The sequence below is a fragment of the Tympanuchus pallidicinctus genome, unplaced genomic scaffold (genome assembly GCF_026119805.1).
Source record: "Tympanuchus pallidicinctus isolate F22 unplaced genomic scaffold, pur_lepc_1.0 scaffold1, whole genome shotgun sequence".
Taxonomy (NCBI): domain Eukaryota; kingdom Metazoa; phylum Chordata; class Aves; order Galliformes; family Phasianidae; genus Tympanuchus; species Tympanuchus pallidicinctus.
Genome location: NW_026294618.1, coordinates 25,177,949 through 25,202,259, shown reverse-complemented (window position 1 = coordinate 25,202,259; position 24,311 = coordinate 25,177,949). Strand labels below are relative to the sequence as shown.

The window sequence follows — 24,311 nt, the reverse complement described above, 5'->3', positions numbered from 1 at the left end:
AGTTCTCAACTGTTGATACAGAGATTTATGTATTACACAATAAATTGGGACTTTCTGGGAAGAACTTGGTTATAATATGGAGAATATTTTATGCTTCAAGAGTAAAAGGCATGCACTTTGTTAACAAAGGTAAATTTAAAAGAAAGAAAAGCATTTCAAAGCAATGTGCATTACAAAAATGAGTAATTGTATAAACTGCAGTCTTTTAGATCAAGCTACTCTGTTTATTTTAGTTTCACTGTGTAAAGATGCAGATGTGACAAGATAAAATAGAATCCTAACTGTGGCATTGCATTTCATAGAACACATACCAAAGAGGGCTGTCCCCAGCATGCATTCACAGCAATCTGTGAAAAAAGTCCATTGAAACACATTTCTAAGCAACCTCTATGGTAATCTTTGCCAGTCCGAAGGGTCCAGCATGTATAGAATGCATTCCCCCGTGTATAAAATTCATTTCAAAGTGCTGAAGTGGGAGTAGTCTCTTGCTGCAAACTCTGTGGTGTGAAAATCAGCCTGCAAGTGAAATGTTCTCTGCAGCTATGTTTGTCACACAATGTCACCTTCAGAGTGTTCAGGTCTGCAGACTAAATTGTGCAGTTCAGTGACAGTAGATGCCCAAGGGGATTTTCCTCATATAAAAAAATAAAATCAAACCACATGATGAGGCTTTTGGTTAGTGATAGGATAGGGGGATGCTGATCAGACTTGCATTTCTTCCTACCCAAGAGAATTTATTTTATGAATCGTTTGCATTTATCTGAGTTTTAATTTCTTTCTTCCTTTCTCTCCAAATGAGATATGTCATAAAAGTTGTAAAAAGCAAACATGCAAACTAACACACATGTACACACACAATGTCACTGCAGCATTACCAGTTTTGCAGGTTTGTACTTTCATCCTTGAGCAGTGAAATCAGTTTTATTGTATCGAATCTCACTTAAAGTTACTAGTCCATATGATTACAGAAAATAAGCTAAACTAACGGGGCCCAAGGGCTCCGTAAGGATACCACAGAACTATACCACCAATTCCACAAGACAAAGAAGATATCTGAGACCTTTTTCTTCGGAGGGAATCATGCACTTGAATTAGGCATTATGAAGACCCCTCCTGTACCGCCTCCCAGACATCATGGGTCTGTCCTTGAGCTCCACTTGGCACAGCACCTTCCTGCAGTTCAATACCCACCCTCCCTCTTTTAACTTTTCCTCCTTGCACTTCCCATAGCTTCTGGTGAGGAAGGCACACTGACTATTAAAGAAAACAGCTTTTGTGTAGAACTAGCAAAGCATGTCAACTAAACACCAGCTTATCTCCCTCATCTTGCCTCTCCTTCCCAGATTATGCTGGTATCTATTGCTTGCCTGTACAGCAGGCTTTCACTCTCACTGCCACTGTTGGTGTCTGGATAGCTCCCATCCTTCCCATCCCTCTGCACAAAGGACAGGGGAATTGTAGCAGAAAGTTCTTCCTTCACCTTCCAGCCAGCAGTCCCTTTTCTAATATCCCATGATGTCCTGCAATGCACAGAGAGAGACTTCTGCCAGAACCCCATGCCAGCAAAATGATATTTAAATCTGTGAATATATAATAAATTGTAGAAATGCATTTGCTTTCTTAAGCCAGTTTCTTCCATCAGGAACTTATGTTGTCACTTGAACATCTACTCTTGCTGCCTCCATGATGAGTAAGAAAAGGATCTAATTTTAAAATATTTTTTGTACACTCAGCAAAGGAAATATTTTTCACTCTCTTCATCCACTAGAGTAAGCTCTGGTTTATTGAAAGCTGTACTGCAAGCCAGCAAGAGAAATAGTGGCTGCAGAATTTCATGATGACAAAAGACACTTTTATGAGGATGTTTTTATAGATTGGAAGACTGGAAAATATGCTTGCCAGCAGTTTCCATTCCCCTTTTCAATACTCCCTTCTCAAATATGTGAGTTGGTATTTAGGAGAATTGATTAGAACTCATCCCAAATGTATATGGCTGCTCATCCTGGAGCCAGGCACTGGGTTGGTAACTGCTCACAGTTAGTCAATTTCAACATAAAGCACTGGGTTATCTGATTGTAATTATATAGCCTAAAGTCTTCACCTCTTTTTAGCCTATTGATTTGTCTTGTTTTTTACAATGAATTATAAAACTGTAGTCCAGGATATATTGACAGTGAATGTTGAAAGAAGCATTTATTTTAACTTACAACAAGAAAATTCAAAGATAATGAAACCATTATTCTCTTTCTTGTCACTTTATTCTCTTTGTTAAGATTTTTTTCAAACTATAAGTGTTGTGGGGTTTTTTTTATCTCCCATTTTTATATTCACATCTGCTAGAATGTACAGTCTGAGGGAAGTAGGCAGCCAGCTACATTAATATACTTATATAATGGGATAATTTGTCATTATTTGTTTGTGAGGCAATGGAACATACCATGCCTTATTACAGGTACTTTATTACCTGTTCAGTAGTGGAAATGCGGAAGAGAACAATGGTAAATGTTGTAAGACTGACAGACACACAGGATAAGATCAAGGACAGAAAGTTGATAAAAGGCTTCAAGTACTCTGTCAGGCACAGTTAACTTGGAGTAATCTTGCTTGATACAAATTTACCAATCACTGTATTTTTCGAAGTTGATTTATTGTGGATTTTTTTTCTTTTTGCACTTTAAAGTTAAAATATGTGAGGCAAACTAGTCTTGTTTTAATTTCAGGCTAATGAAGGTTATTGTATAAAAGATATCTCTAAGACCGAACATTTTACATTTGCTGTAACCTTTCATTTTTTCACGATTGGTTGAAGGCCTGGCGGTACATAATACTCAGTGAAGAGAAGAATCATGTTTTAAAATGTGGTATAAAATCAGTTTTAAAAGACCAGAAAGATACACAATATGGAAGAAATATCACTTGATGATTTAGATAGATTAGATCAGTGAAAAATAAAAGCTTTTGCCTTGGGATTAATTATGATATCTGAATACATTTTGCTCCCCAGAGGTCGTTGTAGGGAGGACTGTTTAGGAACACTTGCTGTGTTTACCTGCCTGCTAAAGATAGTCCGGTTAATTAGATGCTGCATCTCACTTTTAGTAGGTGTCAGAAACTCCTTCAACACTGTGCAGTACACTGTGAAGACCTACATATGCCTGTGAGTCTACTGTTGCTCAGTGTGATATTTTTGCATTTGGTGACCACGCTGTACCTAAGTACTGCTCTACTCAGTGTTAAGCACCATTTCAGGTAGCATCTGAGCACTGCGTACACTCAAGAGAGAGCCCCGGGGGAATAAGGATGGGTGTGACAGCTGGCTGACAAGTGCAGATGGCACTTCCACAAGTGAACAATAAAGCAGCCCTAATAGGGAATTTGAAACTCTTCAAATCTCTCAAATCTGGAGAAGAAGCCATGCCCCACTTCCTGCTGGCCTTCCTGCTAACCTGGATTACATACATCTGCAGGCCCAGACACTACATTTAGCCCCATATTAGTGAATTACTGGATTTACTGTCACTGTAACTTGGGCAATTGTTCTACTAATTTTTATTTGTTGCTATGCTGTTTTTCTGAGGTGAATCATTTATCCCAAAAGCCATTGGTCAGTGGTCTCTTCAATATCCTGAACCTATTGGACAACAGGGGTGCCTCAAGCACTTACAGTGTTGGATGTTATATAAAGTACTTCACAGACCCAGAATATGCATGATTAGACTCAAAACTGGACCAAAAGATCATAATGGGTTGAATGTAGATGTTCACATAGTCAAAGATGGAAATTAAGAAAACTGCATCTTGTCAGGAGTTTTGACAGGAGTTGTGCTCGGATATTCAGGAGCAGGAAAATGAGAAACTGAGTTTGCCAGGAATGCTTAGTGACTGCTCTAGCCTGAAGTTGAGACTTCTGTACTCAGTTCTTCAGCCCATTTCTGGCTTTGTGGCTCTGAACAATTAATTTAATTTCTGGGTGTCCTACAATTCCCAGTCTTAAAGACCAGAAAAAAAGAAAAAAGTGTTTTCTTTATTTCACGGAGGATTATTTCAGAATTTCTGAATCATTCAGTTTTTATGGCAATAGAGAACAAAGGACATTCAGATCATTATTAGGTTGTTGCAGGATACACACAAGGTAGGCTTCGTGCCACATAATTTTAGAAATCTATAATTCTCCCCTCTGACTTACCATTCAAGGCTGCTTTAGTATTTGAGGGGGTCAAATAAACATTTTAACATATTGTTCAGCTGACCTACATAAGTGATGTGTTTTAGATTAAGAAAACTCTATCCTAAATGAATTTTCACTGGTGTAAGATATAACCTGGGATAGTCAGCTGTTTTGCAAACGTCTACCTGAGATGCCCTCCAGTGGTCAGATGACTGCCACCAATTCTATTTGTGCAAATTGCTTTCAATTAGAAAGCTAATGATCTAGATGTGTCTTTCCTATAGTAAATCAGAATGAAACGGAATGGAATGGAATGGAATAGAAGGAAGGGGAAGGGGAAAAGGGAGGGGAAGGGGAAGGGGAAAGGGAAAGGGAAAGGGAAAAGGGAAGAAGAGAAAGACAAGGCTTCTTATTAAAGGAGCTGTCTATCTGTCATAGTTAGCTGAGAAACTAAAGCAGATGCAAAATTTGAGCCTTCCATAGGCACGTTGAGGTAGTCTGAGGGAATGCTAGTGGACTGCAGCCAATACCAAATTTAAATATGGGAGTTGTATTTCTCCTCCAATCCACATTACTCATAAAGGTCTAAGACCTGAGGTTACGTTCAAGCAGACTGGGTTGAGAGGAACAAACTCTCTGCCAGTTTTCATGTAATTAGGAGAAAGCAACCACTTCATGTGGAAATTTCCTGGCTCCTGTTTAAAACAGAAGGCATAATGTGCCACATCTGAAGTAGTGCTTAATAAATGGGACAGTACACAGTGTACTGCTGAGGACCTGAAGTTTGTGCCATGAACAGTTTCTCACAGGCTTATGTCTGCACCTTTTGTCAGGTTCAGATAATAATGTGTTCAGTGTCAATATGGTAAATTTCCTAGGTTGAAAATTTGAAAAGATATTCCTCAGACTAAAGACGATGTTATAATTTGCATGATTACAATTGATTGTTTCTTTCATTTATTTCAGGCCAGATGTTCAAAGGTATTTATATTAATGCTACTTTCTTCACTTGGTTAATGCCTAACAGAAAGTAATTTTTTTTAATCAAATTGAACCTAAAAAGTGTTTTTAAAAAAGATAAATAACTTGCCAGTACTGTAAATTAGACTTTTCTATAAACTTGATTCCTGGATATTTAATTTATGAAATCATAGGATGAATTAAAGTTGGAAAAGACCACTAAGACCATCTAGCCCAACCACCAATTCAAATGGTACAGCAAATAATGTGGAACAATGTAATTCATGTAAGTCCTGTTTATTGTGCTGCAAATTCATCATTTCATGATATGTTTTTCCCTACCTATGAAGAATTACTGTTCTTTAACCTCTTCAGCACATCCCTGCTCACTTTCACTTGGAGATGCATAATAATGGCTTTACTTTTAGGAGGAGAATTTGTTTGTGAGTTTTCTTTTGTCTGTATGACCTCTGAGTAAATATTGCAGTGTACTTTTATTTATAACAATGCCACATAGAGACCAGGAGATGGCAGTAGTTGCTAATAATTACATTGTAAAGGAAGCTTGTTTATAAAAATACAGGAAAGGACAAATTAGGTGTACACATATGTAAAACACTGCAGAATAACTTTTTTGTGTGTGTTATTTACTTACTTTTAAATTTTAAAGCAAACTATTAAATGCAAATTTCAAATACACGTTAAAGAATTTGCTCTAACGCTGATTTTTTTTTTTTTTAATGTAGTTATTAATATTACCCAGCCTAGTTTCAGTGGCACAGATGTCTTTGGATATACTTCATTCCTAGCTTACGCTACAATCCCTAATATCACCTTCAACTATGAATTCCACTTAAAATTTCAGTTGTTAAACCACCACTCAGCTTTACAAGACAACTTGATATTTTTCACTGGACAGAAGGGCCAAGGTAAGATTTTTTATTATGGTGTATTGCAGACTTTAAAATATTCCCCATACAAGTAGGGTGATATAACATCTTTAGGAAGGAGATAATCTCTTCAATAGTTACTTTCAGAAAGTGCAAAGTAAGCAATCAGACTGTAGAAATGCTTGGGTTTTTTCCATAAAGAAGTATAGCTACTAAAATTAAACACTAGAAACTAGTAATCTGATGCTTGAGGTAGCAGATTTCTGAAGAAAATATATGAAAACAAAATTCTTTTTTCAGTCATCAGCATGAATTTCAAGATTGATTGCACTTATTTGGACATCAGTTTTGGAAGATGCTGCCTCAAATCTCCTTATACTGATACTTACTGTAATGGAAAGTCAGTTCAGCTATCCAGCATGTCACAGACACCTTGTCATTTCTTCTTCCTGTGTCCTCAAACAACTTGCCACAGAGGCATCCATGAATTGCTACTGCTGTCACAGAGGCTGCACTTCCATGGCCCAAGAATGGCATACACCCCGGGGGCAGCCAGGATTGGATTCTGTGTTCTTTGTGTAAAATACTAACCCTTAACTCTGATGTCACTCAGTGCAAGTTAACTCAATATAATTATATTGCTACAACTGTGTATGTGTAGGAAAGTATTCCACTTGGTCTGAATAGCACAGTTGAGAAGCATGTTATATAAATCTGCTTACAATATCTGCACTGAGTTTTTAACAGTGCTTTACGTATCTCTGAATGTAGAATGCTGGCACAGTCTCAGAGATGAATGAGGTACATTGTGATACTCATGTCTTGTCCATTTTAGCACTACTAACAGCATGGGATCCACTACACTGATGAATGTTGAGAAAAAATTAGTGAAATGTTATTGCAAACATACAGCACTCAGGGTAGAAACTTCTATAATTTATAGATCATAGAAGGTATTTTACTTATTTATACCGTACTTGTTTATACAATTAGAATATGAGCTGGCGTTTGTATTTAGAGCTGTGAGATAGGATTGTGGATGGTAGAAATTTTGTCTGTCATTTTCAGCTGTTCAATTAGAAACTGTGCATGGACTTGTCACTGCAAAACCATTTTCATGTTGCCATTCAGAAAGCAGTTTTCAGAAATCAGTGTTCCCATCACTAAGTTTTAGTAATAGTCACAGAATCATATAATGGTTTGGGTTGGAAAGAATCTTTAAGGTCATCTACTTCCAACCCCCCGTGCTATAGGCAGAGACACCTCCCTCTAGACCTGATTGCCCAAAGTCTCATCCAGCCACAGTGTGGGGGCATCCACAGCCTCTCTGGGTAACCTGTTCCAATGTCTCATCACCCTTGCAGTGGTGGGGATAACAAATAATAAATACCACTTCTGTAATACAAACACAAGCAAATGCTTAGAACATTCCTTTCAATGACAAAAACCAACCACAGAATTTATGAATATTTCTGCAACCTTGGAAGCTGAATTTCAGACTGTTGGTAAAGAAATTGTAGGAAGCAACCAAATAAAGACCAATTTGTCCACTATCTTTGCTGAGGTTAGAAAAAAAGTCAAATATAAAATAAACACCATTGGTGTTGAAAAATAACATGTATTTCTTTTTCAGCTGCAAAAATCAAAGCAGAATGCAGAACATTTGTTTTAATATAATAATATAGATCCAAAAAATTGACTGTTTATTTGCACCAAAGTCTATTTCAGAAAGGCTTGCCTGCAAGTCATACCCTGTAGTGTCAAAGTTATAGTGAGCATTGTTCTTGCAGCCATATTTAGCTAAGCTGAAAATTAAAACAAATTCTTAGTGGATCTTCCATGGTGTCATTGTTATTAACCAGAATACTACATTCTGAGATTATTATGTAGTTGTGAGGTGGAAACTTGGCTTATTACCATCAGTATCTAATTTTTTTCATGAACAATGCCAGCCATGTCTAACATCTTCTTCCTCTTACCTCCACAAAGCCGGAAGTCTTGTTCTACTATCTCACTTCATACTGAACTTCTCACAGTTCTCAGACTAACAGTCCTCTGGATTTCTCCTTCTCCTAGTGTATACATCTCCTTCTTCATTTCTCAGATCTGTAGCTTAACACTGGCTTGCATCCGTTGTGAAAAGGAGCCAGGGCTACCTCCCACCCCAGTTCACCCCTTGGTGCTGGGAGGGAAAGAATCTGGAGTGAGGCAGTGAAGCTGAGCCTGGCAAAAGTGGGTGGAAGCGCACCACAAACTGATGTATTCAGTGGATTTGGAGGATTTTTTGTGAGTCAGCATTCACTGAATCCTGACATAAGTAGCTACTCTGCTTTGTCTTTTCAGGTCTGAATGGAGATGATTTTTTGGTGTTAGGCCTCTGCGATGGCAGAGTAGTATATAGCTACAATCTAGGTTCTGGCACAGCAACAATCATTAGCAAACCACTTGACCTGACTCTCAATATTCATGTCATCCAGCTTGGCAGATATCTCCAGAAAGGCTGGCTGAAGGTAAGAAATTGTTGAGGAAGGGTGCATGTTTAAATTATGGTGTGTTTTGTTGTTGTTTTTTTTTTTCCTCCATATTAAAGTGTAAAAATGATGGCATTATGTTTCCCTGTTAAGTTTGGAGGGCTCTTTTCACTAGTATTTCCCAAATAAAATCTTTTGTTGTAACAAGTATACATGTTTCGTTGAAAGGTGGATGATCAGAAGAATAAAACTATCACTTCTCCTGGAAGGCTGGTTGGACTCAATGTCTTCAGTCAGTTTTATTTAGGGGGCTATCATGAGTATAATGCAGAACTCCTACCCAAGGGATCCAGATTTAAGAACGGCTTTCAAGGTAAAGATTATACTCTTTTCCATCCCTGCTAAACTGTGCATCAGATTCCTCCTGTCCATCTATCAAGGAAGAAACCAGAAAAATGAGAAGACAGCAGAGACCAGAGCTAAAAGTGCAACCTAGATAGTGGACTAGAGAGGCAAGACAAACTTCAGGTCTGTTCTTGTTTGCTAATTATTATGCCTTAATAATATATGGCAAATAGTGAGGAGCTTCTCATCACACTGAGCACAAAGTCTACATGCAAGGCTGACTTAAAAGGCAGTGCATCTGCTTGGTAACTGTCCCTTCCAGTACCTGAAGGAGGCCTATAGGAAAGCTGAGGAGGGACTTCTTACAAGTGCATGTAGTGACAGGATGAGGGAAAATGGCTTTAAATTGGAAGAGGGTAGATTTAGATTAGACATCAGGAAGAAATTCTTTACTGGGTGATGAGATATTGGAACAGGTTGCCCAGCAAAGTTGTGAATGCCCCCTCCCTGTAAGCTTTCAAGGCCTGGCTGGATGGGGCTTTGAGCAACCTGGTCTAGAGGAGAGGTGTCCCTGTCTATAGCAGGGTGTTTGGAACTAGATAACCTTGAAGGTCCCTTCTAACCCTTCCAACTAGCAATTCTTTGATTCTGTGATCCAAGATCAGAAGATAAGGAATCTATAATCTGAGAGATACCAAACCAAGACATGAACAGGTGAGGAGAGCATCATGACATCAGCTATTTAGGTACAGGTTAAAATTAAATGTTTGTGATAGTTCAAGATAGGCTACAGGGAAAGCAGACAAAAATATACAATATTATACCTGTACTTCTATGACTATACTAAGGTAGAAAACTCTTTTGTCCTTTTATTCAGGGCAGCCAGAGAAGTAGCAGACACCACTTAAGATGTGATGAACAACAGTGGCAGATAGCATTGTGGGTGGGGGAGTCAAAAAAAGGTCTGTGATTTGTAAACTGTTTGACTGGGGTGAAAGCTATTAATTAAATTTAGAGTAAAAAATTTGTTGATAGGAAGCCCCAGATGTGGTCTACGGAGCCACAGGGTGAAAGATTGCAATCACAAAGGTAGTAAGTATATCCTCTGTGTGTTCACTGTCTTAATACATCTGATTTCAGCTAACTTGCATCAAATGCTGATCTTTGGTATGAAACTGAGTTCAACTCACGAAGTCAGAAACTTCTTTTGTGTTCCTCTTGCAAACTTGTCTGTGCCAGAAAACCTCTCCACTATTCAGAATATTTGGCAGTGTTTCTTTATAGGAGGCCCAGAACTGTTCCAGAGTAAAAAGGATCCAGGTCAGAAGGAAGGCACATTCATCAGCTGATCCCCCCCATAGAAAGTTGTATAGTGCTTGCACAAATCGTTGCTCTTAAAGTCCTTCATTCATATCTCACTGACCAACAGTTAGAAGAAATAAGAAAAGTAAATGAAAAAAATCAGTTGAATTCATAAAGTTCTGCCAAAAACCTTTCTAATATGTCCTATATGCTTTATTTATAAATGCTGGAGAACTGTTTCTGACCTATGTGTTCTGCTGGGACAATCAAATAAGTCGTAGTCATGAATGTCATAATTTTCCATTATGGCCTCACCAGTTCTTGGGTACTCACTGTGCTTTCCATTGTTTACACAGAGCTCTGGGCAGCCTTTTCTTAACCACTCTAGCAAGACTCAAGAGAACAGAACATGCTTTATCTGATAAACAGATGAAAGGTTAGGATTTACTGAGTTATGTGGTGGCCTAAAATCAACACCATTAAAAGGAGAAGGAATATGATATGAAGATTACAAATAAATAAACATCAAACTTGATTGTATGTTTTTTAAATTGCTTAATGTGAGTTTTTGAATTACCACTTATGGGACAGTATAAACAAAACTACAAAATGTGTGCAATAAGAAAAAATCCTATTTAAGAAAGCTTCCTATTCTAAAGTTGTTCTAACTGTTGTTAAAATCGTTATCTTGCTACATGTTTTTCAAACTAAGTTATGATTATATTAAAAAAATATATCTTCTGCAGATTGCTCTGGTAATCTAATGGCATGTTTTCCAAAAGTGAAGGGAAAAAAACAGAAAAGTAGAGCTATAAGATTTAGATACATATTTCAGTATTTAGATACCTAAAGAAGATGCATTTGTTTTTCATAGTTACTATGGATCTGCCTTACTTAGTAATTCCCTGAGGGACTAAAAAAGCCACAGGTCATCCAGTTTGTACCTTACATAGCATATAATATGTCACCATGTCAAATGTTTATAAATCCCAGTTTAAAATTTTTTGTAAATAAATTCAAATAACATTGCCATAGAAGATGTCCTATTATATAAAGTTAGGTGCAGTGAGCATTAAGTGTACTAGGATTTGTCAAGCCACTCTGAAAACATTACTTTTTTAGATGATGGTGAAAATCACACTTGTCTTACTTTACTGTTATATTAAGTGTCAGCAAAAGTTCATGTCAGAGAAAAATGTCAGTGAAAGGTGTAAAAACTGCTATTCTAATACTTCTTTGCATAAAGATAATATGGTCAAAGGGAGGAGTCCGAAAATAATAGCAAATCAAAACATTTGCAAATCAACCGTCTCGACAAATGTTCCGACATTCTTAACAAGATCAGAATTCTATCAATAAATGTGAGGCACAAAGCAGTCATCTTTTTCTGAAATTCTCACATGACTTGTGTAGGTAATAATTAATTTGAAGTCCTTGTCTGTGACATAGGCAATAGAAAAAGTCCTTTTTTTTTTTCTATTAGGAGCTGAAGAAAAACCCATTATTAGGCATTTCTTATGTCTCTCACATGCAAGTTTGTTTCATAAGTGATTTCAGTGAATTTTGAAAACACTAGTATCAAGTGAATTTTAAAAAATAAATGCAATTAGTTGAAGTCTTCATATCATGAATTGAAGCATTCACCCCCCTTTAAGAGGTCCTTTTCAGCAATTCAAGTTCTCTGCCTGCAGTCTGTTAGTTGGTTCTGTCTGGATTCTTATATATTTGACATTGAACTATCCTTTGTCCTACTTTTTTTTAAGACCATTTTTTACCTGATGTAGTTGCATTCTTATAAAAGCATGTATGTGTTAAAATACAAATTTAGACCCACATCATTCTCACATTAGTCTCTGACTTATCATTCTGTCTGCCCCTTGAGAAATTACTTCTGCTGTTTTTACGTACCATTAATGAAGGGTCTTAAAATCATTCACCCATGTACTGAACAGAAAATAGCCGGCATAACTTCAGCTTTTGGAGGTGGTACAATTGCCCATCCATCAAGAAGACATTCTGGTGGAACCCATTCAGGGACAGATTACAGAGTACTGTTGTTTGATTTGTTTTGTCTTCCTGCACCTTTTTTAAAATCCATTTCTTTCTCCTTGTTACCTCTAAGGTTGCATTTTTGATGTGCAAGTTCGCACCAACATGAATCAGGAGTTCAAATCACCAGGGAATCCAGAAGGTCACCCCAATTCTGGTCGCAGTGTGGGGCAATGTAAAGCTTCTCCATGCAGTTTAATAAAATGCAGAAATGGTGGGAAGTGCATGGAAAGTGGCTCTACTGTTTAGTAAGTATAAAAAATTTCTTTCTAGGCTACGGCACAGACTGATCACTAGGCTTAGTAACTACGATAATTTAGTTGCTTGATGACAGAAATCTTCAGAAATCTATCATATCAGAAAGCAAGAAAATCACTGAAGGGTTTCATTTCATTTCAACACTCCCATCCCTGGAGGAGTTCAAGGCCAGGTTGGATGAGGCCCTGGGAAGACTGATGTGGTGGGTAGCAGCCCTGCCTGTGGCTGGGCTTTAAGGTCTCATCCAACCCAATTCTAAGATACGATTCTATGAAAATCAAACCCAACATTTTAAAGTTGATAGGACATTTGCTGGGGATCTGTTGTAGAAATTCAGTGGGCTGTTCAAGCTCCTGGAAAAAAAAAAAAAAAAATCAAAACCAAAAAAACACCTGGTTCTAAAGCTATTAAGGCTTTACTACATATCGGAAAATTCACCCCCGAGACACAGCTTTCAGTTCCCCTCCCCATTTCTCTTAAGAGCATACTTATATGCTTTTAAATGCAGTAGTGAAGAAATGCTTTGAAAGGTCTGAAAAACACAATTTGGAATTACTTTCCAACTGCTGAGCTATACATGTCACAACTGTTGGATATTGCAGGTTCCTTTCAGGACTATTAAATCCTTAGCTGTCAGCCTGTTAGATCTTTCTGAAGAAAAAGAAAGGAGAAGACATTTATAGCGATATTAGAGAAGTCACAAAATCAAAAAGCAACCATAAATAGCAGAAACATGAACTGAAGTATACACCTCCCATGTGTCTTCCTGTACCAGCATTAAGTCCTAGCTTCAGGAACTTATCCAGCACCATCTTCATGTCTGTAAGGTATACAAAGCTACCACTAGCAAGATCAAGAGAACATCTGGAATAGAGGTGACAACCTAAAGTAGCAGTTGGTGACTGAGCTGTACTGGAACCTCTAAAATTGCAGATAAAGCTCGTTTTCGTCTAGATTAATATTTTCTATTGCAGACTTCTTTAGGGATTGTTGTAAAATTGGGAGGTTATTTGCATTTAGTTTGGTGAGCTGTTTGCTTGGTTTTGATCTGTACTGATCTCCTACTGTGTTATACTCCTGCCCTCATATTTCAGAGCAGCTATGTTGTCACAGACTATATTTATACAGGCATGTATGTACCAGTAATGGCCAGTTTCACTTCTCACAAGATAAATAAATAAAAATTCAATTAAAAAAAAAAAAACCTGTGAATGTAGCAGGCGCATGACTTCTACTGATGTATAGTAGCTGTCAGTAATGTCTTGCATTTTTCAGCAGAATTTCCCTCTGTTCTTAAATCATCTGTGTTCCTCTGTAAAGCATTGTCCTCGATTTGAGTTCGGATATTTTTGTCCTGAAATGAGATTTCCTCAGAAGTTTTTCTTGCTGTGTTGAACTATTTTTATGTCTTGCTTCCATCACTCTGCCAGAAAGCGTGCAGTGCCATGTAAATTCAGTTTCTACAGGGAAAATGCTTTGATTTATATAGAAGCAGTAATACACAGCATTAAACTTTACATTCGGGCCAGAATCTGAGCAAAGCTACATTGTTTAACAGAATTAAGAGGAAATATTTGAATAATAAAGTAAAGAATTTTAAGTTCAAGAAACAATAATATGCTCCACTATTTCATTTATAGCACAAAATTATACATAACAAAAAATTATCTTTCTCCAAAAGTAATGTCTCTTATTTTTTCCATGAAAACTACGACATATACAAATAGCATAATAGTACTATTTGATAAAGAAAATTTCCTGTTACAAAATGCTGTTTTTCAACACAGCCACCACCATTATCTACGCATTTTCACTGACAATGAACAAGAGTCTGCATGGCATGCTCATAAAAATCTGCATGGCTGTCCAAAACATGGCTTATGTTTCACGTTGCTGTCACCACTGCTGAAATACACCACCCAATGCCTCACTGTGCACACATCTACTGCTTGGTATCCATAAATGTTCAGCAAGCATCAGTGAATGTCAGTGGGTGCAATTATTTCCACATGGAGGAATTCTGTTACATACACATCTTTGCTTCCATGTCAAACTCCATTTGCTCAGACTGCCCCTCTGCTGCCATCTGTCACACAACAAAAAAATGTAATGGAATATTGGTGGGAAGGTTAAACCTCTGCTGCCATAGCACAAATTTCTGCCTCTGATGTTGTGGGCCAACATAATAAAATAGGAGGCATTCCTTTCAGGGCTGCTCACATACATCTAACAAGATTGTTTATGAAGTGTTATGGCTATTCCATAAAGTTCCTGAAGTGAGAGGGAGAGTATGTTTTCTCTATACTTTGAAAAGAACATCATGCATCATGGGTAGGGTTGCATTTGCTGAATGTAAGCCTATACTGGCACTTTAGATACCCTTGGGTAGGCTGCTTGTCCTTCAGCTGTATCTTTGAACAGCTCAGGATTTCTATAAGTTTTCTATCGTATCTCTGAGACACATGTGGATTTCTCTGTATTCTATAACATTTCAAATAGCACTGGCAGCCTGGGCTCAGGAAATTAAATCCTGTCTTCATACTGTACAGGGATAACCCATGAAATAAGCTGTTTTTTTATTATTAGGTTTGATTTCATTCAAAACAAATTTCAATGCAAGGATATAACCAATTTTCAATGAAAGGACATGCTTTTATAGTTTGTAAGAAGAAAAGCAATTTCTGTGTTTATTATGTTTTAGATCAGTAAGATATGACAGCCTTATATATGACAGATATGACTTTTGCAACAAATTATTGTACTCTTTGTTTAAATGCCATTAATTTTATTCCAATCTTAATTTTTTCCACACTCCACTTTTGCCTTATAGCATAAGATAAACTGTAAGATAAGATAAGATAAACTGTATTTCATAATGCTTTAGTTTCCTAATGCCTTTGTTTGAAGTCACCTTTATTAAGAGATCTCCTCCATTACTCAGCATCTTTAAGATCCAATACATGGGAAACTGAAGAAATATACCCAGAAATCTCCAGTAGCTTGGGCTGACCTGATATGGCCAACACAAGCCTTTATGAACCTGACTACTGTCCTTCTGGAACTGTAGTCAGAGGCCAGATGGGATACCCCAAGGAGCTTTAGTTGGCACTAAACATCTGCCTCATCTCTGTTGGCCTAACTCATTAAGTAAATTAATTGAGCCTCTCGTCTCCATTGAGTAGATACTCATCTTAAATGTAGACACCTGCTCTCAGGTGCACCTTCACCGATTCAGGTTGAATCCCCGGTTTACTGATATAAGGAAATCTGTTTGATTTGACACCATGCTTGACACTTCGCACTTCGACTCATCCTAGTTTATGCAACCAAAGCTACCTTGAGTTATTTGTAGAGCAAAACACACAGTAAAAATCCACAAGTATTATTGTTTCTTGTGGATATTGAGACTATAATTCAAATATTAAAAATAATGTGTTCTGTATTATATACAGTTTTCTTGCAATAAGACATCAAAAAAGATAAATTATAAGCTTTGTTACTATGTTCCTTTGTTAGCTGTTTTGGAGCAGAAGATTAAATATAGGCATACAAGGCTTGAATATCTTCATTACTTTGTTACTGAAATATTGATTTCTTTTGGAAATAACGCTGCATTCTTTCCTTTCACTTAACCACCATAGTTGTGACTGTCTGGCAGGATGGAAAGGTGCATTTTGCACAGAAATGGTGACAGTATGTGATCCAGAGCATGATCCTCCACATCTGTGCAAGCAAGGCGGTACCTGTGTGCCACTGCCTAATGGCTACACGTGCCACTGTCCTCTAGGAACAAGTGGCACCTATTGTGAACAAGGTATGTCAAGTGAATAGCATGTGTACATAGAGTTGCTTGATAATAATATCCAGGCAGATAAAAAACACAGTATTTTGTTGCATATGAAAGTAATGTGAAATAAAGTCACACAGTAAAAAACAGATTTTATTTCATAAATAAGTGGTGCTATTTTCTATTAAAAAAAGCAAATCATTTAAAACTATGAAATATTAGATATTGCTTTCTGACTTTGCTTATTTTCATCACCTTTTTTCCCTCTGTTTTTTTTTTTGTTTGTTTGTTTCTTTGTTTCTTTGTTTCTTTGTTTGTTTTTTTCCAAATTAGTCAACCAAACTCAGAGGCAGCTAGGCATTGTTGGGTACATTGTTGGGTACATTGCATTCCAGAGCAATGTTAAAAAGATTCTTTCCTTAGTTCAATTCCCAAGCTCACCTTAATGAAGTACATTGGGGCATATATTTAAGAGATCAGACGTACACCAGAAACTGTAAGCATTTGGGATCTTATCCAACCTGCGCTGATATTAGTGGGGAGGCAGCTGTTCACTTCACTAGCTATTCGATAGGGATGCTCCGAGAATGTTTCCTGTTACATCCCTGTGACAATATTCAGTTGTCTGCTCTCCCTGGTTTTCTTCCAGTGTATCACCATTGAAACGTGTCCTCAATCTGCCTGTCTTTTGTCTCTCACACTTAATTATAGGAATCCTTTATCAAGGTATTTTCTTCTATAAGAAATTGTACAAATGAGTATCCGACACTGTGCATACACAAGTGCTACATGTTCAGGGACTTTTCCTCTAAGAGAGTGAAGTGCTTCTGTGTGCAAAGAGGTGTAGTATGAGTTGCACCTTCTATTCTGAAGGTTCAAGCTTTTGGGTTCAAAATAGTATTGCAGAAATGTGAATTTCTTTCAAAATGTTCTCTTCACATCTTTTGAAGAACTCTGGTTACTGTTAAATAGCTCCCATTTCAATCTGCCTGCCAAAGTCCAGCCACTCTTGTTGTTGTGTCTATAGAGCAAGCTTCAAACACAAAATTGATGAGTTGAACTTTTTCTGACTTGATGGTCAGTCCTCATCCATTGATACGGTTTAAAAATCCCATTAAAGACAGCATTTGCTATCTGTAGGCTGAAATCAAAGAGAATATAGCTTCTGGAAACTGTTTCTAAAATTTTTAATCCATGCCCACAACAGCCTAAAAGAAGACTGTCATTCTCTTAGTAATTCCTTCACCTGGTAAACATATTGCATGGATCTCCAGTCTTTTGGCTTGCTTGGGCCACAGTGAGTGAAGAGGAATTGTCTTGGACTGCACATAAAATATATAATAGAGTTAATGTATATAAGTAACAAAACTTATTTATAGATATATGTTAAAACAAAAAAGAGAGTAACACAAACATAAAACAAATGGGTTGGGTACATATGCAATTAGAGGGTTCCTCTCTGTTTTATTTAAAAGCTTTCTTTATAAAATAGGGTCTGTTGGTCCTCAACAAACTCTTTGCCCCGCATTTAACCTTACTCTGGCAGAGTAATTAATTATCATGAGATTTTTCAAAGCCCAGTTTGCACTTTTCGTGGATGGCAAATTGCTAAAAAGACCAGCTGTTTATCAAGATTGAACATCTTATCTCTGGATTTATGGTGGTTATTGGAGCCAAAAGAAAAGGAGACAGAGAGGAATGAATGGCCCAGGGGACCAGAAGAGAATGGAGGGAAATTAAGTTATGGAGACTAATGAATGTGCACAAAAGAAGGAAAGAAGTATGAGAAAAGGACAGCAGAAATTTATGAGGGGGAAAAAAAATCAGAGAATAACAAAGAGTAAGAACAAATACAGGTTTTACAAATAATAGCAACTGGAAAATACAGGATAATGATGTGGATTTCACAGCAATAGATCAGGTGAAATGACTAAACAGGGCAGTAGAGCTAGAACCACAATAATGAGAGATAGTACTCTGACTTCAGAAGTTAGAGGTAAATAAATATTAGCTGACAGAAATAAAGTAATAACCCACCTAACAAGCACTAAAAATATATATTGGTTCTTTATAAAAACATTCACATGAGAGATGAAAAACCCTCTAACTACTATCCCCTGCATCATAGTCATAGAATCATAGAACAAGGTTCAAATTGGATATCAAGAGAAGATTCTTCACTGGGAGGGTGGTCAAACACTGGAAAGGGCTTCTCCACCCAAGCTTGCTGGAGTTGAAGAAGCATTTGGACAATGAGGTTGGACAAGCACGACCTGCCTTTCATGAACCCGTGCTGGCTGGGCCTGATCCCCTGGACGCAGCGCACATGCCATGCAATCTCATCCAAGATGATTTGCTCCATAACCCACAAGCCACCATTATGGAGAAATCCTCCAAACACTTTCTAGGAGCACAACATGTTGGAGTGCTTCTTTCAAGTACCTGGCAAGTAATGCATGCAATATGGGGGACAAACAAGATGAGTTTGAGATGTGCGTTTGTTTGGAAGGTGATGATTTTATTGAGATCACAGAAATGTGGTGAGATGGCTCCAATGACTGCAGTGCTGTAATGGAAGGAAACAGGCTCTTTAAGAAAGACAGACAGGGGAGATGAGGAGCGTTGTTGCCCTGCTGTTGATGACCGACTGGAGTGCATGAAGCTCTGCGTGGGGATGGATGAGGAGCTGACCAAAACTCTGTGAGTTATTATTACATTAGGCTAGAAGATATTATAATCGATGTTTGCCCCAGACTACCTGACTACAAAGACAGCAGGTAAAGTCTTGTAAAAGCAGATAGGAGCAGCTTCACATTCATAAGCCCAGGTCTTCAGGGGAATTTCAACCAGCCTGATACCTGCTGGGGGGACAACACTGAAGGACATAGGAAATCCAGGGGGTTCCTGGAATGCACTGATAATAACTTCTTTCTCCAAGTGATAGAAGAGCCAACAAGGGGAGGTGCTATGCAGAACCTTGTTCCCATTAACAAGTTTGGGCTTTTGGGGAATGTGAAGGTCCTTGGCCTCTGCTACCTTGACAATGACATGGTGGAGTTCAAGATCCTTAAGACAGTGAGGAGGTGCATAAGAAGCTTACAGCTCTGGACTTTAGGAGAGAAGGTTTTGACCTTCTCAAGATCTCCTTAATAGAGTATTGTAAGATAAAGCCCTCGATGGAAGACAGGCCCAAGAAAGCTGATTCAAGCCAAATATTCCATTCTAACATACTTATTATTGATAATGGCCGTCTGCGTTTATATTTCAGTCTTTACTAAATTGCACCTCAGCTGTTTATTCCTCATATATCAGCAGTGACCCTCTGTGAGTCTTATTAATCCTGTAGTGGCAAATAATGAAGATTTGTCAGAGAAAAATTAATATAGCAACTGTGTATGACATCTCCCTGAAGTAGTCTTCTAGTATCAAAAGAAATTTGAGCTCCTATTTCTTTAGTTTTTATTTTCTTTTCATGTTTTTAATAAAACAAGTCTCTCATCTTGACGTAAACACTATCACATAAGGTAGTAGAAAACCTCAACAATTTTTTGGAATCATCTTCCTTTGTAAGCTAGAATTCCACCAGATACTAAGCCATATACTTAGTATTTATATCCTATCCAAATTTATATCCTATATAATTTACTTGGCTCTGTAGAGGAATGAATATCTGTAATTTCAGAGGAGTTAATGGAAAGATTTCACAGAACTGATAATACTCTCTTTTAAGGGGACAGCAATGTAACATTTGAAAGATTCTGTAGATGGCAGCATTGGTAAAGAATTGCAGTGGCTAAAATAAACAGTTTTCATCTCATTCCTGTGAATTTCAGCAATTCTCTTCTTAGCAAGGACGCTTTGGGTACTGTTAAACAGTTGCTGATCAATTTGCATATATATCAACAACACTAATTTTAAGTGGCCACTTAAAATTGAAAAACTGCCACATTCAAATTTAAAGGGGTTAGTTTGTATCATATACTTCTACAACAGCAATTAAAATAACTTCTCTTGACTTCAAAGCATCATACTGGAATGTGCTACCATTTAAACAGAAAAATAAAGGTAAAATAGATTTATTCTACTATACCTCATCTTCTGAATTCCAGAGCTGCGTTCTGCACAGCTCTTGAAAAGAAAGGAAATGCAAAAGAGATATTTATTGTTGTTATTCACAGTTTAATGGGATTTTACTTATCAAGCAGTAAAACAATTTCCTTGATGAACAAATGAAAATTTCCCTTGTCAGTGTTTACCAGCTGAAGTAAATTTTCTAGACATTCTGATGTCAAATTCCATTATTCAATACAAAAATGCAGCACTATTTTTCAAATACCTGAGAAACCAACTGTAAAATAACTGAAGAGAATTCTGTCTCTATTTCATCTTCATAGCCACAAAGGAGGAATAAAAGTAAAAGAAACTGGCTTTGGAATACTACTTATTATAAAGATCTTTATCTTTCTACATAGCCTAGAATATTTCTTCATGCATATTTAATCTTACTGTAAGACGTATTAATTCACAGTGTGATTTAGCTCAAGGTTTTTACCGTAGCTAGGGAACTTAATATAAACACACGTATGATCTGTTTTATTTGTCTGGCAATGCAGGTAAACTTGCTGGTGTTACATACAAACTATTTTAATATTACTGTGTTTCAATTTTTAGCCATTTTAAGGACAACTGCAGGCTCTTACTAGCATGTTAAGTCATCAAGATCAAAATCAGAAAGATCTAAACTTTCTGATTTGTCAGTAGTAGTAAAGCTAACACCAGCCACAGACACAATTATATATGTGTTTGTAATATTTAACTGTATATTTCAAAATGTGAAGTAGAATACGCTGAGTTGCATATTTAAATGTGTCCTGGATTAATCATATCCAAACTCTAGTGGAAACTATTCTTGAAAAGAGAAGGAAGTGATCTGCAGTACAAAAGAAATGCCACTAAATCAGCCAAGAGTAATGTGATAGTACAATAAAAATTCAGTCATGCAGCTATAATTCCTGCAATGTACCCAGTGCAGCACCAACAAAGAGTAGCCAGCTAACTACATAACAGGATGTCTCTGGAATTATTTTCAGACTTCCTCAGCAATAGTGAATGATTAACTGAAAATATGATAAGCACCTTACTTTGTGGAAGTGTTCAGAGATAGAAACTGTGACAAGGGTAGAATATTTCCTATAAACATGACACTTAGATTTGAGTATCTACATGTCCATTCTATGATTAGCTTAGTTGCCATAGTGGTTGATGAACATCTAGTCAGCTGAGGAAGTGGTGCTATTTAGCTGCTCAGAAGTTTGTCTAAAGGCAGATGCTCAATGCTGCTTGAGATGCTCTGGCATTTGAACGTGTATCCAAAAGCATCCAATTAGGGTTCACTGGTATGCTACAAGACCTGTTGGACATTTGTGCCTTTCTGGAATGGCACATGAAGGTAAGGCAAAAGTGGCTGTGAAATAGCAATGGATGTCTATGTTTAGGTAACCAAATGGAGCCTTGGAGGAGGATGCTCCAGATTGAGCAGAATGGCTTGTAGGCTTGGCTGATAGCAATCTGTTATCAGACCAAATCTAGTTCAAGATATGATTAAGTGAAGATCTCGGTTTGGAAACAGATTCATAAAGTTTTAGATAATTTGTTCTTGTCAATTATTTTATCAGGCTGCACTGAGACACAGTGCTGCTCAGTACCCTAGTCTTTAGTCATTAGACAACTGAAGGCTTCCACTGCAGAAATGGTTCCATTGGAGGACTCTCAAACTGGGTGTTTCTTCTTGCAAGTTTCATCTTGAAAGCATCTTAAGAGCTTTACAGTGCCTGGAGGAAGCTTGGTAATAAAGTTAGGCATGGCTTAAACATTTGTAGCTCTTGCTTCTATCACATATCTAGTGATCAGGCATTCACTTTCATTGTCAACCAAATGCTTGAAATCATCTCTCTAAAAATATAATACCTCTGAGCTATTGGGTATGTAAGGTTTTCTTTGTTTCTTTCTTCCTTTTTTTTTTTTTTTTCATTAATCCCCTATGTCCTCTAATCTCTTGTAGGAAAATTTTATATAACTACTGAAATGCAGTACAGTATAGTTTGCTGGCCCCTTTAGCTTATTCTAAGCACTCCTCTCTTACTATGTATCATACGGAGGTCTACAGTTCAGAAAACTAGGGGTTTCTTTGGGGATTTAACCATATGCTCCCAGATGTTACTTTCTAACTAGACACATAGTCAGGAAGCAGTAGAGATTACAACTCCACTTCAACAAATATAACTGGAGACTTCACTTACAAAATTGCCATCGCTTGTTCCAGTGTTGTTGAGAATAATGATTACCTCAGTCATCTCTTCAGAGACAAGGCTTAGTAATGGCTGCAGGTCCAGCAAAATTACAGATTTTGTGAATTTGTTTTTCTAATTCTTATATTAGAGTTGTGCTAGTAATCTTTTTTTTTTTTTTTTTTTTTTTTTTTTGTGAACATGATCTAATTCCTGTTAATGCACTAAAAATGGAAATTAAACTGTTTGGGGTTTTTTTTGGTACATGAAGTAGTTTGTTGGCTATGTATACGTTAGCTCCTCAAAGATTAAATAACAGTGATAACTGAAAAGAAAAACACATTTCAGTTTAGATAAATTACAATTTTTTATTTTATTTTATTTTTTTTACTTCATCCAAACAGCTACTCAAAGGAAAGAGAGAAAGAAAGATGGAAAGACTGAGAGAAGGAAGGATTAGTAATCTTTCAGCTGCAACCTTAAACAAATAGCAGCTCAAGCAGCCACATTTGTTTATTTGCAAAATGAAAATAAAAGTGCCTGGTCAAGCTTCTCACTCTATTAAGGAACCAAAACATTGAACATCTGTCACTTCAAAGGTTTCAGACAACTGTTTAATGCCATTGAAGTGCTAGTGCAGCACTCTACATGCCAGATTCCTGAGTGCATCCTTCCACTACTTCCTGGTGGTTTGTCTTCTTGGTCTCAGACCTCCTAGAAGTGATGCAGGTGTCCAGCCTCGAAGGCAGATCTGCTAAGAAGTCTCAGCAGGAGTATATTTTTCCACTTTGCTCAGGAGTAGCTTTTAAATAGAGGCTCTTGTTCTTGATCTCCGGTTGAACTGCAGCAGCACAACATCCATGCCTTACCTTGTAGTGGGCCATGTTGATCTGGACCCAGATCCCAATTCCGGGCTGACTTATGGCCTTGACCTTAGCTCTGCCTCATCAGCCTGGTCCAACCTGGATCTGGAATCCAGAGCTGACCATGACTGCTCCTCCAGATCTTTCCTGCTCACATCACTCGGGGCTTATAGACCTCAGCCAGGCTGGTGAGGCCTCAGTTCTGATAGCCATGTTATCAATCCAGGCTCTCACTGCTCCCTGACAGGAAGCCTGGCTTCTAACAGTACTAAAACAAAATAAAACAAATACTGAAGCAAAAATTATGGTGCGATCAGGACAGTATATTTATGTTCATAAGTGATAGATTTTTGTGAAAAATCTTGTTTGGATTGTTTATATATAGAATGAAGAAAAACAAACTAGTATGGCAAACTAGTATAGCTTTGGCCTTGCCAAACTCAAGGCAAGCATTCATTCACCTTGGCTTGTCACAGGGACATTCATCTCCTCGAAGAAAGCTATCACACTGGTTGTGCATAATTTAGCCTTGTCAGTATCTTGTCCTTTATGTTCTTTGATATTGCATTTAGAAATATTTTTCTCCGTTATAGTTGCTAAGTGAAGTGAGGGTGACTAGGCAAAATGTCCCTGCATCAAATCTTCTTGCCTTTGTTAGAGAATGTGATGTTTTGCTTTCCATGAATCATGAGGAATCTCTTGTAATCACTGTGATCTTTCAAACCTTATCAATTGCAAGCAGCATTGTGGTGTTATTGGACTTCTCAGGCAATCCCCTGCCTTTGCTTGCCCAATTGACTGACGTGCTCCCATCTTCTTCCCCTGCCACAGAGTGTTTTTCACTTCCCCAGGCTTTGCTACCAGACTCCGGGACCTGGGAGGCTAGAGCAGACCTTACCAGTTCAGAAAGGCAAACAAGGCTTTGAGTATT

At 37.5% G+C, this 24,311-nt stretch overlaps 1 protein-coding gene across 2 annotated transcripts in view; it reads left to right on the top strand.

Annotated features, from left to right (window-relative positions):
* The window catches only part of EYS (eyes shut homolog), a 320,477-nt gene that overhangs the window by 282,150 nt on the left and 14,016 nt on the right, over nt 1-24,311 (top strand). For both annotated transcript variants that reach the window (XM_052700892.1, XM_052700902.1), the window contains exons 12-16: nt 5,875-6,057; nt 8,362-8,528; nt 8,718-8,862; nt 12,259-12,433; nt 16,085-16,257. In XM_052700892.1, the coding sequence (XP_052556852.1) occupies nt 5,875-6,057; nt 8,362-8,528; nt 8,718-8,862; nt 12,259-12,433; nt 16,085-16,257 (843 nt within the window). The remainder of the gene's footprint in view (nt 1-5,874; nt 6,058-8,361; nt 8,529-8,717; nt 8,863-12,258; nt 12,434-16,084; nt 16,258-24,311) is intronic.